This window comes from Salvelinus namaycush, chromosome 22, assembly GCF_016432855.1.
Source record: "Salvelinus namaycush isolate Seneca chromosome 22, SaNama_1.0, whole genome shotgun sequence".
Taxonomy (NCBI): Eukaryota; Metazoa; Chordata; class Actinopteri; order Salmoniformes; family Salmonidae; genus Salvelinus; species Salvelinus namaycush.
Window position 1 is genome coordinate 35,202,242 of NC_052328.1, and position 18,236 is coordinate 35,220,477.

Consider the following 18,236-nt stretch of genomic DNA (forward strand, 5'->3'; position numbering starts at 1 on the left):
TTGCTCTGTGGTGTGTGTTGTATTATACAGGATCCTTACTGTATCATGTCTCTGTGGTGTGTGTTGTATTATATAGGATCCTTACTGTATCATGTCTCTGTGGTGCGTGTTGTATTATACAGGATCCTTACTGTATCGTGTCTCTGTGGTGTGTGTTGTATTATACAGGATCCATACTGTATCATGTCTCTGTGGTGTGTGTTGTATTATACAGGATCCTTACTGTATCATGTCTCTGTGGTGTGTGTTGTATTATACAGGATCCTTACTGTATCATGTCTCTGTGGTGTGTGTTGTATTATACAGGATCCTTACTGTATCATGTCTCTGTGGTGTGTGTTGTGTTATACAGGATGCTTACTGTATCATGTTTGTGTTGTATTATACAGGATCCTTACTGTATCATGTCTCTGTGGTGTGTGTTGTGTTATACAGGATGGTCCAGCGCCAGGTCTCTAAGGAGGTAGTGGATGGAGGGTCGGTGCACGTCTGGTTGGACCTGACCAGTAAGCTTTCACTCCGCAGTCTGTTGGCGTGTGACAGTGTTCCAGAATGTACCTTTAAATAGAGCAGAATACAATACCACTAGAATAGAACACTGTTAGAATAGAATAGATCTGAATAGAATAGAACACTGTTAGAATATAATAGAATGCCGATAGAATAGATCTGATTAGAATAGAACACTGATAGAATACTGATAGAATATAGTTGATCTGAATAGAATAGAACACTTTTAGAATAGAATAGATCTGAATAGAATAGAACACTGTTAGAATAGAATAGATCTGAATAGAATAGAACACTGTTAGAATAGAATAGAATGCCGATAGAATAGAATAGATCTGAATAGAATAGAACACTGTTAGAATAGAATAGATCTGAATAGAATAGAACACTGTTAGAATAGAATAGATCTGAATAGAATAGAACACTGTTAGAATATAATAGAATGCCGATAGAATAGATCTGATTAGAATAGAACACTGTTAGAATATAATAGAATGCCGATAGAATAGATCTGAATAGAACACTGATAGAATACTGATAGAATATAGTTGATCTGAATAGAATAGAACACTTTTAGAATAGAATAGATCTGAATAGAATAGAACACTGTTAGAATAGAATAGACCTGAATAGAATAGAACACTGTTAGAATAGAATAGAATGCCGATAGAATAGAACACTGTTAGAATAGAATAGACCTGAATAGAATAGAACACTGTTAGAATAGAATGCCGATAGAATAGATCTGAATAGAACACTGTTAGAATATAATAGAATGCCGATAGAATAGAATAGATCTGAATAGAATAGAACACTGTTAGAATAGAATAGATCTGAATAGAATAGAACACTGTTAGAATAGAATGCCGATAGAATAGAATAGATCTGAATAGAACACTGTTAGAATATAATAGAATGCCGATAGAATAGAATAGATCTGAATAGATTAGAACACTGTTTTAATCCAAATACTGTAAACGTTCAAATCATTGAAATAGATCAAACATTTTTCAAGTGATAATAGTCAAACTTATGGTGACATTGTTTTAACCTTTTAATGTATTTTCTCCAGATCGACAAATCGCCTTAATGCTTCAGAAAAAAATTAAAGATGCCTTTGAGGTACACCAGAGTTCCCTTTTCTTTGTTTTGTCATTAGGTGACGAATGATAGTGTTTTGGAAGAGTTATTTGACTTTTGAGAGTGTTAGTGTTATTATTCATATGGCTTCTGCCTCTCTGTTCCCTCCTCAGGGTTTTGTCCAGTATAAGATGAGTAGCAGGTCTTACCTGCTCTCGCTTCCTGTCAAGGTATGACAATCCCCTTAAAACCCTGGTTACGTCCCAAATGGTCCATAGGTCCATGGTCAAAAGTAGTGTCCTCTGTAGGGAATAGGGTGTCATTTGGGAAGCAGGCCCTGTGTTGATAGTATTCTGCCATCCACATCTACTAGCCTTGCTAGTGTCTGATATAGACAAGCTGTTGTCTTCCCAAGACCACAATGTAACCAGTATTGTTGAACGTATACAAATGTTTGATCCCTTCCTGATGAATACACAGATGTACTGTGCATAGGGGGAAAATATTTCACTTACCATTTCTGTGTCACATTTCTCATTTTTTAACACCTTTTGCTCACTATATCTATATCTCTTTGTCCCGTATCTCTTTCCAGTTTGAGGAGCCCATCTATGGCAGCATGGACTCAGACTTCACCACGTTTGTGACACCAGGAGCCGTTCTGAGGTAGAGATTCAGTCTGAACATAGTCAGCTTTACTGAGACAAAGATGATAATCTGTTAAGATACTGTATGTCTTATGGTTTCCCTCCTCTTACTCTCCCCCTGTCGCTCTCTCTCTTTCTGTCTCTCTCTCTTTCTGTCTCTCTCTCTCTCTCTCTCCTGTCTCTCTCTCTCTCTCTCCTGTCTCTCTCTCGCTCTTGTCTCTCTCTCTCTCTCTCTCTCTCTCTCTCTCCTGTCTCTCTCTCTCTCTCTCCTGTCTCTCTCTCGCTCTTGTCTCTCTCTCTACTCCATATAACTTCCTCATGTTTCCTCTTTTTATTCTCTCAATGTATCCTCTTATTTTCCCCTTCTCTCCCTCCCTCATTCTACCCCCTCCCTCCTCTCTCTCCCTCCCTCATTCTACCCTCTCCCTCCTCTCTCCCCCTCCCTCATTCTACTCCCTCCCTCCTCTCTCTCCCTCCCTCATTCTCCCCCCTCCCTCCTCTCTCTCCCTCCCTCATTCTACCCTCTCCCTCCTCTCTCCCCCTCCCGTCTCCCTCCTTCTCGCTCCCCCTCCCTCCTTCTCGCTCCCCCTCATTCTCTCCCTTCCCTTCTTCTCTCTCTCCCGCACGCCTTCTCTCTCTACACAGCATCACATTCTACCTGGCAGTGGGCTTGACGGCTCTGTCCTTCGTGATAGAGAGGAAGGAGGGGCTAATGGAAAGGTGCTGGGTCTCAGGTAAGAGGTCAAAGTTCACACAGTGGGCAACAAAATGCCACCCTATACCCTATTTAGGGCTTACATTTTGACCTGGGCAGAGCGTCCCAAACAGCATCCTATAGAGGCCTTGCAAGTACGTCACAAATCACCTAGCAACCCCCATGTTGGAAGACCAAACTGAAGGCTGATGAAAGCCCTCCAACCAACCACATGGCTGGCTGCGTTTTGTTACCACCGGAAACTTCAGGAAGATTTCCCATTATTTCTAAGGACCAAGAAAACAGAGTCAGTGGGAGAACCTATTCAAGTAAGTAAATATATGTTGAAAATTATATTATTAGCTAGCTTGCTACAGAAACTAAGTGTGCAGGCTAACTCAAATTAGCTGCTAACGTAATGTTAGCTAGTTACCTAACTTTACATACTGTAGCTAGCTAGGTGAATTAAATATCACCAGTTTGCTAGCTTCATATTAGCTAGTTAGTTATCTTGATGTATTTATCGTTGTAACTCCCATGCCTTCCCAGGCCCACGCATGGCTGCACCCCTGCCCAGTGATGTGAAATCCATAGATTAGGGCCTAATGAATTTATTTCAATTGACTGATTTCCTATGAACTGATTTCCTATGAACTGTTATGAACTGTAACTCAGTAAAATCGTAGAAATGTTTGCATGTTGCTTTTATATTTTTGTTCAGTATATTTAATTATATTTTTTATTTGTATTATTTATTTTTTTATTCTGCATACACATGTTGGGAAGGGCTCATAAGCAAACATATCACAATAGTGTACACCAGTTACGTGCATGTGACAAATACAATGTGATTAGATTTTGATCAGAATAATCCGCCATCTCCCCCTAGTGGTCAATACTGGTCAGTACACGGATGATGATCTGAGCCCATAGTGCACTATAGAGGGCTTGCAGTTGACGTACGACGCCTCCTGGCGGCCATGTTGGAAGACTACCGCTTTAATTATTCTGACAACAGCCAAGTGTCTACTCCTAACTACATGATAACAGTGCCTAAACTAGTTGATTCATCACCATGGTCATTTTCTGTAGAGTAAACAATGTATACGAAATGCTTCAGTCTGGTTTTAGACCCCATCATAGCACTGAGACTGCACTTGTGAAGGTGGTAAATGACCTTTTAATGGCGTCAGACCGTGCTCCTAGACCTTAGTGCTGCCTTTGATACCATCGATCACCACATTCTTTTGGAGAGATTGGAAACCCAAATTGGTCTACACGGACAAGTTCTGGCCTGGTTTAGATCTTATCTGTCGGAAAGATATCAGTTTGTCTCTGTGAATGGTTTGTCCTCTGACAAATCAACTGTACATTTCGGTGTTCCTCAAGGTTCCGTTTTAGGACCACTATTGTTTTCGCTATATATTTTACCTCTTGGGGATGTCATTCGAAAACATCATGTTAACTTTCACTGCTATGCGGATGACACACAGCTGTACATTTCAATGAAACATGGTGAAGCCCCAAAATTGCCCTCGCTAGAAGCCTGTGTTTCAGACATAAGGAAGTGGATGGCTGAAAACGTTCTACTTTTAAACTCAGACAAAACAGAGATGCTTGTTCTAGGTCCCAAGAAACAAAGAGATCTTCTGTTGAATCTGACAATTCATATTGATGGTTGTAAAGTCGTCTCAAATAAAACTGAAGAACCTCGGCGTCACTCTGGACCCTGATCTCTCTTTTTTCTCTCTCTTCAAGACTGTTTCAAGGACAGCTTTTTTCCATCTACGTAACATTGCAAAACTCAGAAACTTTCTGTCCAAAAATGATGCAGAAGAATGTATCCATGCTTTTGTTACTTCTAGGTTAGACTACTGCAATGCACTACTTTCCGGCTACCCGGATAAAGCACTAAATAAACTTCAGTTAGTGCTAAATACGGCTGCTAGAATCCTGACTAGAACCCAAAAATTTGATCATATTACTCCAGTGCTAGCCTCCCTACACTGGCTTCCTGTTAAGGCTAGGGCTGATTTCAAGGTTTTACTGCTAACCTACAAAGCATTACATGGGCTTGCTCCTGCCTATCTTTCCGATTTGGTCCTGCCGTACATACCTACACGTACGCTACGGTCACAAGACGCAGGCCTCCTAATTGTCCTTAGAATTTCTAAGCAAACAGCTGGAGGCAGGGCTTTCTCCTATAGATCTCCATTTTTGTGGAATGGTCTGCCTACCCATGTGAGAGACGCAGACTCGGTCTCAACTTTTAAGTCTTTACTGAAGACTCATCTCTTCAGTGGGTCATATGATTGATTGTAGTCTGGCCCAGGAGTGTGAAGGTGAACGGAAAGGCTCTGGAACAACGAACCGCCCTTGCTGTCTCTGCCTGGCCGGTTCCCCTCTCTCCACTGGGATTCTCTGCCTCTAACCATATTACAGGGGCTGAGTCACTGGCTTACTGGTGCTCTTCCATGCCGTCCCTAGGAGGGGTGCGTCACTTGAGTGGGTTGAGTCACTGATGTGATCTTCCTGTCCGGGTTGGCGCCCTCCCTTGGGTTGTGCCGTGGCGGAGATCTTTGTGGGCTATACTCGGCCTTGTCTCAGGATGGTAAGTTGGTGGTTGAAGATATTACATTTACATTTAAGTCATTACATTTAAGTCATTTAGCAGACGCTCTTATCCAGAGCGACTTACAAATTGGGGATATCCCTCTAGTGGTGTGGGGGCTGTGCTTTGTCAAAGTGGGTGGGGTTATATCCTTCCTGTTTGGCCCTGTCCGGGGGTATCATTGGATGGGGCCACAGTGTCTCCTGACCCCTCCTGTCTCAGCCTCCAGTATTTATGCTGCAGTAGTTTGTGTCGGGGGGCTAGGGTCAGTTTGTTATATCTGGAGTACTTCTCCTGTCTTATCAGGTGTCCTGTGTGAATTTAAGTATGCTCTCTCTAATTCTCTCTTTCTTTCTTTCTCTCTCTCGGAGGACCTGAGCCCTAGGACCATGCCTCAGGACTACCTGGCATGATGACTCCTTGTTGTCCCCAGTCCACCTGGCCGTGCTGCTGCTCCAGTTTCAACTGTTCTGCCTGCGGCTATGGAACCCTGACCTGTTCACCGGATGTGCTACCTGTCCCAGACCTGCTGTTTTCAACTCTCTAGAGACAGCAGGAGCGGTAGAGATACTCTTAATGATCGGCTATGAAAAGCCAACTGACATTTACTCCTGAGGTGCTGACTTGCTGCACCCTCGACAACTACTGTGATTATTATTATTTGACCATGCTGGTCATTTATGAACATTTGAACATCTTGGCCATGTTCTGTTATAATCTCCACCCGGCACAGCCAGAAGAGGACTGGCCACCCCTCATAGCCTGGTTCCTCTCTAGGTTTCTTCCTAGGTTTTGGCCTTTCTAGGGAGTTTTTCCTAGCCACCGTGCTTCTACACCTGCATTGCTTGCTGTTTGGGGTTTTAGAGTGGGTTTCTGTACAGCACTTTGAGATATCAGCTGATGTAAGAAGGGCTATATAAATACATTTGATTTGATTTTTGATATTTGATATTTGGCAGAGGATGGCTACTTTGAAGAATCTCAAATATAAAATATATTTTGATTTGTTTAACACTTTTCTGTTTACGACACGATTCCATATGTGTTATTTCATAGTTTTGATGTCTTCAAAAAAATAGAGTAAAACTAGTAAAAATAAAGAAAACCTCTTGAATGAATAGGTGTGTACACATTTTTGACTGGTACTATATGTGAATGTGTGTTTGTGTTGTTTCGGTATGCGTTGTGTCTAATGGGTGTGTGTGTTTATGTAGTGTATGTGAGTGTGTTTGGGTTCTGTGTGGGAGTGTCAATGTAGTGTGTGTGTGTGAGTGTGTATATATAGTCTAGTGAGTGTGTACGGTCAGTGCTGATAGGCTCAGTGCAGATAGGGTCAGTGCTGATAGGCTCAGTGCTGATAGGCTCAGTGCTGATAGGCTCAGTGCTGATAGGCTCAGTGCTGATAGGCTCAGTGCTGATAGGCTCAGTGCAGATAGGCTCAGTGCTGATAGGCTCAGTGCAGATAGGCTCAGTGCAGATAGGCTCAGTGCAGATAGGCTCAGTCCAGATAGGCTCAGTGCAGATAGGCTCAGTGCTGATAGGCTCAGTGCAGATAGGCTCAGTGCTGATAGGCTCAGTGCTGATAGGCTCAGTGCTGATAGGCTCAGTGCAGATAGGCTCAGTGCAGATAGGCTCAGTGCTGATAGGCTCAGTGCTGATAGGCTCAGTGCAGATAGGCTCAGTGCAGATAGGCTCAGTGCAGATAGGCTCAGTGCTGATAGGCTCAGTGCAGATAGGCTCAGTGCAGATAGGCTCAGTGCAGATAGGCTCAGTGCTGATAGGCTCAGTGCTGATAGGCTCAGTGCTGATAGGCTCAGTGCAGATAGGCTCAGTGCAGATAGGCTCAGTGCTGATAGGCTCAGTGCTGATAGGCTCAGTGCTGATAGGCTCAGTGCTGATAGGCTCAGTGCAGATAGGCTCAGTGCAGATAGGCTCAGTGCAGATAGGCTCAGTGCTGATAGGCTCAGTGCAGATAGGCTCAGTGCTGATAGGCTCAGTGCTGATAGGCTCAGTGCAGATAGGCTCAGTGCAGATAGGCTCAGTGCTGATAGGCTCAGTGCTGATAGGCTCAGTGCAGATAGGCTCAGTGCTGATAGGGTCAGTCCAATAATTGACTATTTAGCTAAATCACCATGGGCCCCACATTTTCCTCTATGTTCTTCCTATCCTCTCTCTCTCTCTCTCTCTCTCTCTCTCTCTCTCTCTCTCTCTCTCTCTCTCTCTCTCTCTCTCTCTCTCTCTCTCTTCGCTCTCTCTCTCTCTTCTCTCTCTCTTCGCTCTCTCTCTCTACCTCTCCCTCTTCTTTTCTCTCTCCTTCTTACTCCTCTCTCTTTCTCTCTATTCCTCCTCTCTCTCTATCCCTCTCTTTCTTATTCTCTCTCTCCTTACTCTCTCTCTTTCTCTCTATTCCTCTTTCTCTCTATTCCTCATTCTCACTCTCTCCCTCTCTCTCAGTTCAATTAAATTCAATTTGCTTTATTGGCATGACGTAACAATGTACATATTGCCAAAGCTTATTTTGGATATTTACAATATAAAAAATAAAAATGAGAATCAAAATTGTCAAAGGGACAACAGTAACAATAACCAAGTGTCAAAATAACTATACATTCAACAATAACAATAAGCATACAGTAGAGTACATGTGCAGGTTGGTTGGTCTCTCAGACACTGTCCCTCATCTTATGGCAGGCAGCAATGTAGTGCGCTGCCAACCCACAGCTCTCTGCGTCCTCCCCCAACAGGGCGGGCAGTCGATCCTCATCAGAGAGGTCTTTGAAACCTTGAATAAGGGTTTCAAATTTGGGGAAATGACACTCTCTAATTGTTTTATATTTTTTTACATTTTGTCAGGAAATGCAGCTCCGTCTCAGGTTCTGCTGTTGTGCAGTGGTTTCACAGCCTTTCCTCTACAGGGAGCCAGATTTTCCTGTGTCTACCCTTCTCAATGGCAAGGCTGTGCTCACTGAGCCTGTACTTTGTCAAGGTTTTTCTAAGGTTTTGATCAGTAACCATGGTTAAATATTTAGCCACAGTGTGCTGTCTCTCTCTCCAGGTGTGAGTTCAATGGAGACCGTGCTGGCGTATCTCATCTCCCAGCTGATTATCATCAGTGTTCAGATCATTTTACTACTGATCTTAATGCTGCTTGTCTTTAAGGTAACACACACACACACACACACACACACACACACACACACACACACACACACACACACACACAGGTCTCTGTATTGTGACAATAGAAAGAGTCAGACCCTTATGCAACAGACACTATATCATTGAATAACATGACATGCTCTTTCACCTTCCCCTCTCTTGTTACCATCCCTCCTTTGCTGTCTTTCTCACTTTTTACTCTCTCCTCCTCCAATCCCTGTCCTCTCTCTCTCCGTCCTTCTCCCCCTCCTCCGCCTCTCTCCCTCCCTCCCTCCAGATCCCTAATGAGGGGAACCTGGTGTTGGTTATAGCTCTGATCGTGCTGCAGGGCATAACAGGCACTTCCTTTGGTCTGGTCATCTCATCCGCCATCGATGACGAACAGAACGCCACCCAAGCTGCCCTTGGTATATTCTACCCCAACCTCATCGTCAGTGGTACGTCACACACTCACACACTGTCTTTTACCTCAACCTCATCGTCAGTGGTACGTCACACACTCACATAAGGACGCACAGAGACACACACACACTCACACACTATCTTTTACCTCAATCTCAGTGGTCACACACTCACACACGGACACACGTACACACGCTAGCACAAAGAGACACACACACACACACTGTCTTTTACCTCAATCTCAGTGGTCACACACTCACACACGGACGCACGGACACACACTAGCACACAGAGACACACACACACACACACACACTGTCTTTTACCTCAATAGTGAGTGGTACGTTTTAGGGGGGTTGATTTCCGTAACTATGCCAAACTACAATAGTGTCTTCCATGTTCTCTCAATAAAGTTGAATTAAATCCTATTCAGTTCAATCCAATTACTCTTTCTGAAAATAACACTTTCTTGGAAGAAAATCCATGTTGCCAAAGCAGATCAGTTTAGGATATGTCTCTGTCTTCTGAGCCTCACAAAGAAGAACAGCACACACACAGGTCTCACACTCTCTTTCTCTAAGACTCTCTGTTTCTCTCTGTCTCTCTCTTTCTCTAAGACTCTCTGTTTCTCTCTGTCTCTCTCTTTCTCTAAGACTCTCTGTTTCTCTAAGTCTCTCTCTTTCCTCCTCTCCGTACAGGTATAATCTGGCCTGTGGAGTGCATCCCCTATCCACTACGTTACATCAGTCTGGCCCTGCCCCAGACCTACGCTTCTGAAGCCCTACGATGCATCATGTACAGAGGTAACACACACACACACACACAGAAACACACACACAGACACACACACACAAATATAAATACTGTACATAAACTCAGCAACAACAAAAACGTCCTCTCACTGTCAACTGCGTTTATTTTCAGAAAATGTAACATGTGTAAATATTGTGTATGAACATGACAAGATTCAACAACTGAGACATAAACTGAACAAGTTCCACAGACATGTGACGAACAGAAATGGAATAATGTGTCCCTGAACAAAGGTCAATATCAAAAGTAACAGTCAGTATCTGCTGTGGCCACCAGCTGCATTAAGTACTGCAGTGCATCTCTTCCTCATGGACTGCACCAGATTTGCTAGTTCTTGCTGTGAGATGTCACCCCACTCTTCCACCAATGCACCTGCAAGTTCCCAGACATTTCTGGGGGGAATGGCCCTAGCCCTCACCCTCCGATCCAACAGGTCCCAGACGTGCTCAATGGGATTTAGATCCGGGCTCTTCGATCCTGACATGACCATACATAAACACTGACATTCCTGTCTTGCAGGAAATCACACACAGAATGAGCAGTATGGCTGGTGGCATTGTCATGCTGGAGGGTCATGTCAGGATGAGCCTGCAGGAAGGGTACCACATGAGGGAGGAGGATGTTTTCCCTGTAATGCACAACGTTGAGATTGCCTGCAACGACAACAAGCTCAGTCCGATGATGCTGTGACACACCGTCCCAGACCATGACGGACCCTCCACCTCCAAATCAATCCCGCTCCAGAGTACAGGCCTCGGTGTAACACTCATTCGTTCGATGAAACGCGAATCCGACCATCACTCCTGGTGAGACAAAACCGCGACTCGTCAGTGAAGAACACTTTTTGCCAGTCCTGTCTGGTCCAGCGACGGTGGGTTTGTGCCCATAGGCGAGGTGAGGACCTGCCTTACAACAGGCCTACAAGCCCTCAGTCCAGCCTCTCTCAGCCTATTGCGGACAGTCTGAGCACTGATGGAGGGATTGTGCGTTCCTGGTGTAACTCGGGCAGTTGTTGTTGCCATCCTGTACCTCTCCTGCAGGGGTGATGTTCGGATGTACCGATCCTGTGCAGGTGTTGTTACATGTGGTCTGCCACTGCGAGGATGATCAGCTGTCCGTCCAGTCTCCCTGTAGCGCTGTCTTAGGCGTCTCACAGTACTGACATTGCAATTTTTTGCCCTGGCCACATCTGTAGTCCTCATGCCTCCTTGCAGCATGCCTAAGGCACGTTCACGCAGATGAGCAGGTACCCTGGGCATCTTTCTTTGGTGTTTTTCAGAATCAGTAGAAAGGCCTCTTTAGTGTCCTAAGTTTTGTGACCTTAATTGCCTACCGTCTGTAAGCTGTTAGTGTCTTAACGACCGTTCCACGGGTTCATGTTCATTAATTGTTTATGGTTCATTGAACAAGCATGGGAAACAGTGTTCAAACCCTTTACAATGAAGATCTGTGAAGTTATTTGTATTTTTACAAAGACAAGGTCCTGGGGGCCTCCCGGGTGGCGCAGTGGTCTAGGGCACTGCATCGCAGTGCTAGCTGCGCCACCAGAGTCTCTGGGTTCGCGCCCAGGCTCTGTCGCAGCCGGCCGCGACCGGGAGGTCCGTGGGGCGACGCACAATTGGCATAGCGTCGTCCGGGTTAGGGAGGGTTTGGCCGGTAGGGATATCCTTGTCTCATCGCGCTCCAGCGACTCCTGTGGCGGGCCGGGCGCAGTGCGCGCTAACCGAGGGGGCCAGGTGCACGGTGTTTCCTCCGACACATTGGTGCGGCTGGCTTCCGGGTTGGAGGCGCGCTGTGTTAAGAAGCAGTGCGGCTTGGTTGGGTTGTGCTTCGGAGGACGCATGGCTTTCGACCTTCGTCTCTCCCGAGCCCGTACGGGAGTTGTAGCGATGAGACAAGATAGTAATTACTAGCGATTGGATACCACGAAAATTGGGGAGAAAAGGGGATAAAAATAAAAAATAAAAAATAAAAATTTAAAGAAAGAAAGACAAGGTCCTGAAAAAGGAATGTTTCTTTTTTTGCTGAGTTTACATACATACACACAGACATATATACATACTGTACATACATACATACAGTGGGGAGAACAAGTATTTGATACACTGACGATTTTGCAGGTTTTCCTACTTACAAAGCATGTAGAGGTCTGTAATTTTTATCATAGGTACACTTCAACTGTGAGAGAAGGAATCTAAAACAAAAATCCAGAAAATCACATTGTATGATTTTTAAGTAATTAATTGGCATTTTATTGCATGACATAAGTATTTGATACATCAGAAAAGCAGAACTTAATATTTGGTACAGAAACCTTAGTTTGCAATTACAGAGATCATACGTTTCCTGTAGTTCTTGACCAGGTTTGCACACACTGCAGCAGGGATTTTGGCCCACTCCTCCATACAGACCTTCTCCAGATCCTTCAGGTTTCGGGGCTGTCGCTGGGCAATACGGACTTTCGGCTCCCTCCAAAGATTTTCTATTGGGTTCAGGTCTGGAGACTGGCTAGGCCACTCCAGGACCTTGAGATGCTTCTTACGGAGCCACTCCTTAGTTGCCCTGGCTGTGTGTTTCGGGTCGTTGTCATGCTGGAAGACCCAGCCACGACCCATCTTCAATGCTCTTACTGAGGGAAGGAGGTTGTTGGTCAAGATCTCGCGATACATGGCCCCATCCATCCTCTCCTCAATACGGTGCAGTTGTCCTGTCCCCTTTGCAGAAAAGCATCCCCAAAGAATGATGTTTCCACCTCCATGCTTCACGGTTGGGATGGTGTTCTTGGGGTTGTACTCATCCTTCTTCTTCCTCCAAACACGGCGAGTGGAGTTTAGACCAAAAAGCTCTATTTTTGTCTCATCAGACCACATGACCTTCTCCCATTCCTCCTCTGGATCATCCAGATGGTCATTGGCAAACTTCAGACGGGCCTGGACATGCGCTGGCTTGAGCAGGGGGACCTTGCGTGCGCTGCAGGATTTTAATCCATGACGGCGTAGTGTGTTACTAATGGTTTTCTTTGAGACTGTGGTCCCAGCTCTCTTCAGGTCATTGACCAGGTCCTGCCGTGTAGTTCTGGGCTGATCCCTCACATTCCTCATGATCATTGATGCCCCACGAGGTGAGATCTTGCATGGAGCCCCAGACCGAGGGTGATTGACCGTCATCTTGAACTTCTTCCATTTTCTAATAATTGTGCCAACAGTTGTTGCCTTCTCACCAAGCTGCTTGCCTATTGTCCTGTAGCCCATCCCAGCCTTGTACAGGTCTACAATTTATCCCTGATGTCCTTACACAGCTCTCTGGTCTTGGCCATTGTGGAGAGGTTGGAGTCTGTTTGATTGAGTGTGTGGACAGGTGTCTTTTATACAGGTAACGAGTTCAAACAGGTGCAGTTAATACAGGTAATGAGTGGAGAACAGGAGGGCTTCTTTTTTTTTTACAGTATTTTTATTGGAATTTCACAATTTTCACCCATATTAAAGAGATACAACAACAGAGACAAGGCAAAAAATAATAATAATAATAAAAAAATACGGCACCCGCCTACACATATCTGCGCATACATATATATATACACATATACCTATACACACATACGCACACCACTTTCCTATCCCCGCTTCTCTCACCCTATCCCCATCATTGCGTCTCTCAATACATACATTTTAAACAAACTTACAAACAGAGATTAAACAAAAAAGCTCGGTTTAAACTAAGAAGTTAGGTTCCACACATGGAACATACAGTGTAGTTCTGAATACATAGATCACCACCATTCTAAGAGAATCCTTGCAGCATAATAGCTGATACCTCAGGTTCTAGGTAATTTAGATAGGGTTCCCACACTTTGTAGAACTGATCTGTTTTAGAATGCAATGTACATGTCAGATATTCCAGAGGCACCCATTCAAAAAGTATCTTATGCCAATCTTTAATAGAAGGAACCTTATCACTAATCCACCGTAAAAGGATGTTTTTCCTTGCAGCAAAGGTAAGGATGTTATAAAGCCTCCTCTTACTCACAGAAGTAACATGCCTACTAGGGAGACCCAACAGTAAAGAAACTGGGTCCAATTCTAGATCAACCCCTAGGATCTTTTCAATTTCTTGCAGAACACCAGACCAGTATCTTTGTATTTTGGTACATGACCATAAACAATGTGTTAGGGTGCCTGTATCAGTTTTGCATTTAAGACACTGAGGAGAAGAGGAAGAGGGGCTAAAGGCATGTCTGCGATTTGGGGATATATGCAATCGGTGTATTATTCTTAATTGGATTGCTCTAGTACGATTACATATAGATATTGTTTTTGCATATCTCCAAATGTCCTCCCACATCTCTTCGTCAATAGTCACAGACAATTCTTTCTCCCACACTTGTTTCACCCTCTGTGTATCGACAGCAGGAAAGGACCTTAAAGCATCATAAAACAGACTTACAGACATTTTCCTTTGTGGAAAGAAAAGCATTCTCTCAATGACAGACATATCAGGGTTACCAATTAAGGTGGTGCTCTTCACAATATAATGTCTTACTTGTAGGAAGCGGAAAAAGTCCTGCTTTGGGAGTCGGTATTTCTCCACCATCTGCTCAAATGACAATAGAATCTTATCAGCAAATAAGTCATTTAGTCTGCGTATGCCCTTATTAAGCCAAGAGTTAAAGCCAGCATCCAGCAATCCTGGACCAAAATCTGGGTTGTTAAGAATTGGGGTAAGAGCAGAGGTCAGTTTGGACCCTCCCAGGAAGCGCCGAACTGACCTCCACACCTTGAGTGTGTTAAGTGTAATAGGATTATTGCAGTGATCTTCTACAGACTTGAAACTTCTGAAAAATAAAAGATCCTGTAAGGGGTATTTTGAAAGAGAAGTCTCAATGTCTAACCAAATAGAGGAGTCATCGTTTGTGATCCAATCAGAAATATAACATAGGTGGGCACACCACTGATAGAACCTGATATTGGGCAGATCCAAGCCCCCCATAGAACTTGGCAGCTGCAATATTGCCATCTTAAGCCTTGGCTTGCGTTTACTCCATATGAAGGAACTTAGCCATCCATTTACATCCTTTATTACCTTATTGGAGAGTAATACTGGGATCATTTGGATTGGGTAAAGTAGTCTAGGTAAAATGTTCATTTTCAAGAGGGATATTCTACCCAACCAAGAAATCGGGAGAGAGTTCCAGCGCTCCAGATCCTGTCTTACTGTATCAAACAAGGGAACAAAATTGGCTTTGTACATTTGCTGGAATTTAGGAGTTACAAATATACCCAGATACGTAAAGCCTGAGGGAGACCATTTAAAAGGGAAGGGGGGAGAAGTATTAGGTACAGAGTGAAGGCTACCAAGTGGCATAGCCTCTGATTTAGTTAAGTTAATCTTGTAGCCTGAGAATTCGCTGAATAATTGAATAATATTAATAAGAGATGTAGTTGAGGTCTCGGGATTAGAGATGAATATCAGGACATCATCAGCATACAAGCTTATTTTATGGTGAACATCACCAATGAGCAGCCCCTGTATAGTAGGCGTTACCCTGATGGCCTCAGCCAGTGGTTCCATAGCGAGTGCAAATAGGAGGGGGGACAAAGGGCAGCCCTGTCTGGTACCTCTGTATATAGAGAAGCTATTTGACCTTAGCCCATTAGTAAGGACAGCAGCCTGAGGATCCTCATATAAAACTTTCACCCATTTTATAAAGTTGTCCCCTAGACCAAATTTATTTAGAGCAAAGAGTAGGTAAGACCACTCCACACGATCAAATGCTTTCTCAGCATCTAGGGAGAGCACAAGACCATCCCTAGCACTTTGTTGGTAGGCTTGAATTACATTAAGAAGCCGCCTGACATTGTTGCACGACTTACGGCCCTTAATGAAGCCAGTTTGGTCTCCTTTCACAATTAGTGGCAGTGAGTCCTCTAATCTTGTGGCTAGAATTTTAGAAAGTAATTTTCTATCCACATTCAGAAGGGAAATTGGTCTGTACGAGGAACAAGACTCTGGACATTTTCCCTTTTTGAGAATAAGTGATATGTTGGCTTCCCTCAGCGTTTGAGGGAGCTGGTCATTTGAAAATGAGTGGTTAAACATATCACGCAATGGCTCAAGGATCAGGCCATGAAACTCTTTATAGAATTCACTACCAAACCCGTCTGGTCCTGGGGCCTTACCGTTTTGCAGATTCTTAATTGCGAACATTATCTCTTCCTCGGTAATAGGGGCATTAAGGAGAGACCTCTGGTCTTCGGAGATAGTAGGGAGCTCAATCTTAGAAAAGAAATTCTCCATTAATTTGGGTGCGTCATTTGGCAGTTCTGAGGCATAAAGATTTGCATAAAATTTCTTAAATGAGTCATTTATCAATTTATTTTCATATAAATGATTGCCATCCGAATCAGTAATAGTAGCAATTGACTGTGAGTCAGCTCTCTTTTTAGCTAAGTACGCCAAGTACTTTCCTGGCTTATCGCCATGTTCGTATAGCTTTTGCCTGACAAATCCCATTTTCTTTTCAGCGTCCTGTGTTAGGAGAGAGTCCAACGTTGATCTAAGAACTGATATTTCCTTTAATAGGGCAGGAGTGGGAGTTTTAATGTAGTCCTTCTCTTTAGTTCCTAATTCACCCTCTAACCTTTTTTGCTTTTCACGCTTTTTCCGCCTCTTAGTGGCTGTGTATGACATAATCAGACCCCTGGCGTACGCTTTACAGGTTTCCCAAAGGAGCGAGGGATTATCTGTTGATTGAGAGTTAAGAGAAAAATGCTTTAAACTCTGTAATAAAATATGATGTGAACGTATGGTCTTTAAGGATGGTTGTATTCAACCTCCAATGTCTTGACAGATTGAATGCCCCGTTGAGTTTTATGTCCAGGATCACCTCCGCATGATCAGATATGACTATGCTTCCTATCCTAGCAGATAAAACAGACTGCAAAGACGTCCTGGGCATAAAAAAGTAATCTATTCTAGTCTGACATCCATGAGGTGCAGAGAAAAAAGTGAACTCTCTGTTGGAGGGGTGAAAAGTTCTCCAAACATCAGCATACCCCAGATCATCACAAATAACTTTAAGTGACTTAGCTCGAGGGGAGAGTGAAGCTATACCGCTGGGAAACTTATCAATAAGGGGGTTCAACAAACAATTAAAATCTCCTCCAACCACTGCAGTGTCTGAGTTTAATTCTGAAAAGTCTAGAAATACCTTGGTGAGGAAATCGGGGGGGTGGGCAGGGGGGAAGTAAATATTCATTATGGAGATGCTCTGCCCTTGTAAAGTACCATTAATTATAACAAAGCGACCAGATTTATCTTTCACACAATTCAAGACCTTAAGTGGTAAGTTCTTTTTCACAAGAATTGCTACACCTCTACTTCTGGATGTAAATGATGAGAAAAACACTTGACCAAACCCCCCTTGTTGTAATTTCAGATGTTCCTTATCATCCAAATGAGTTTCTTGCAACAGGGCAATATCAACATTTTCTTTTTTCAAAAAAGACAGTACCTTCTTCCTTTTAATGGGATTATGGCTCCCTCTAATGTTCCATGTACATACACGCAGTGTATTACCTGCCATTGCACTTTGACCGTTTCATATTCAGACTGAATCCCACTGTAAAAATGGGGTGGTACCTTTTTCCATGTGTTGAACTCTCTTCTATCTCACCGAGCATAAACAAACGATATGAACCCTGAACTCTAACTATACTAAACCCAAAAATTAAACATGTAAAGATCCAAAAGGGGGTTTTCCCACTAGCTAACATGCAGGGGATTTCAACTTTCCAATGTAGACTCTTAAGTCTGCATTGCCACTCAATAGCCTCGTCCTTTATACATATGAAAATGAAAATCAATATATGAAGATTGAGGCTCTTCCACCTAAAACCAAGCCTGGGCACCAATATAGATTCACCCATATCTCAGCCTGAGCTATAGCGGCAGTTACTTTAGCAAGAAAAATAATAAAAATACGAATATTACTGAACCGGAGCATGTGAGAGCTCACACCACTGTTTCATGATCAGGTTCAAATAAGATAATAAAGTTATCCAATGCTGCGGCGGCGCAGCTTAAAGTTATTTACCCGAGAGAGTCAATAAACGCAGCAGCCTCTTCAGGTGTGGAGAATTTCTTAGGCGATCCGTTGACCATAATCTTCAATGTGGCCGGGTACAACAGTGCGTAGTCCATCTTCATTCTCCTGAGTCGAGCCTTCGCCTCATCAAACCCTTTGCGTCTTCGTACAACCGCTGTGGAGTAATCATTGAAGAATGAGACCTTTGGACCTTTACCGTTGACTACCGTCAGAGCC

At 43.7% G+C, this 18,236-nt stretch overlaps 1 protein-coding gene across 1 annotated transcript in view; it reads left to right on the plus strand.

The window, feature by feature from the left end:
• Positions 1-18,236, plus strand: part of LOC120017775 (ABC transporter G family member 23-like) — a 44,205-nt gene that overhangs the window by 24,519 nt on the left and 1,450 nt on the right. Inside the window, exons 11-18 of the mRNA XM_038960751.1 lie at positions 436-506; positions 1,583-1,632; positions 1,764-1,820; positions 2,186-2,256; positions 2,883-2,971; positions 8,598-8,701; positions 8,979-9,138; positions 9,802-9,906. Of these exons, the coding sequence (XP_038816679.1) occupies positions 436-506; positions 1,583-1,632; positions 1,764-1,820; positions 2,186-2,256; positions 2,883-2,971; positions 8,598-8,701; positions 8,979-9,138; positions 9,802-9,906 (707 nt within the window). The remainder of the gene's footprint in view (positions 1-435; positions 507-1,582; positions 1,633-1,763; positions 1,821-2,185; positions 2,257-2,882; positions 2,972-8,597; positions 8,702-8,978; positions 9,139-9,801; positions 9,907-18,236) is intronic.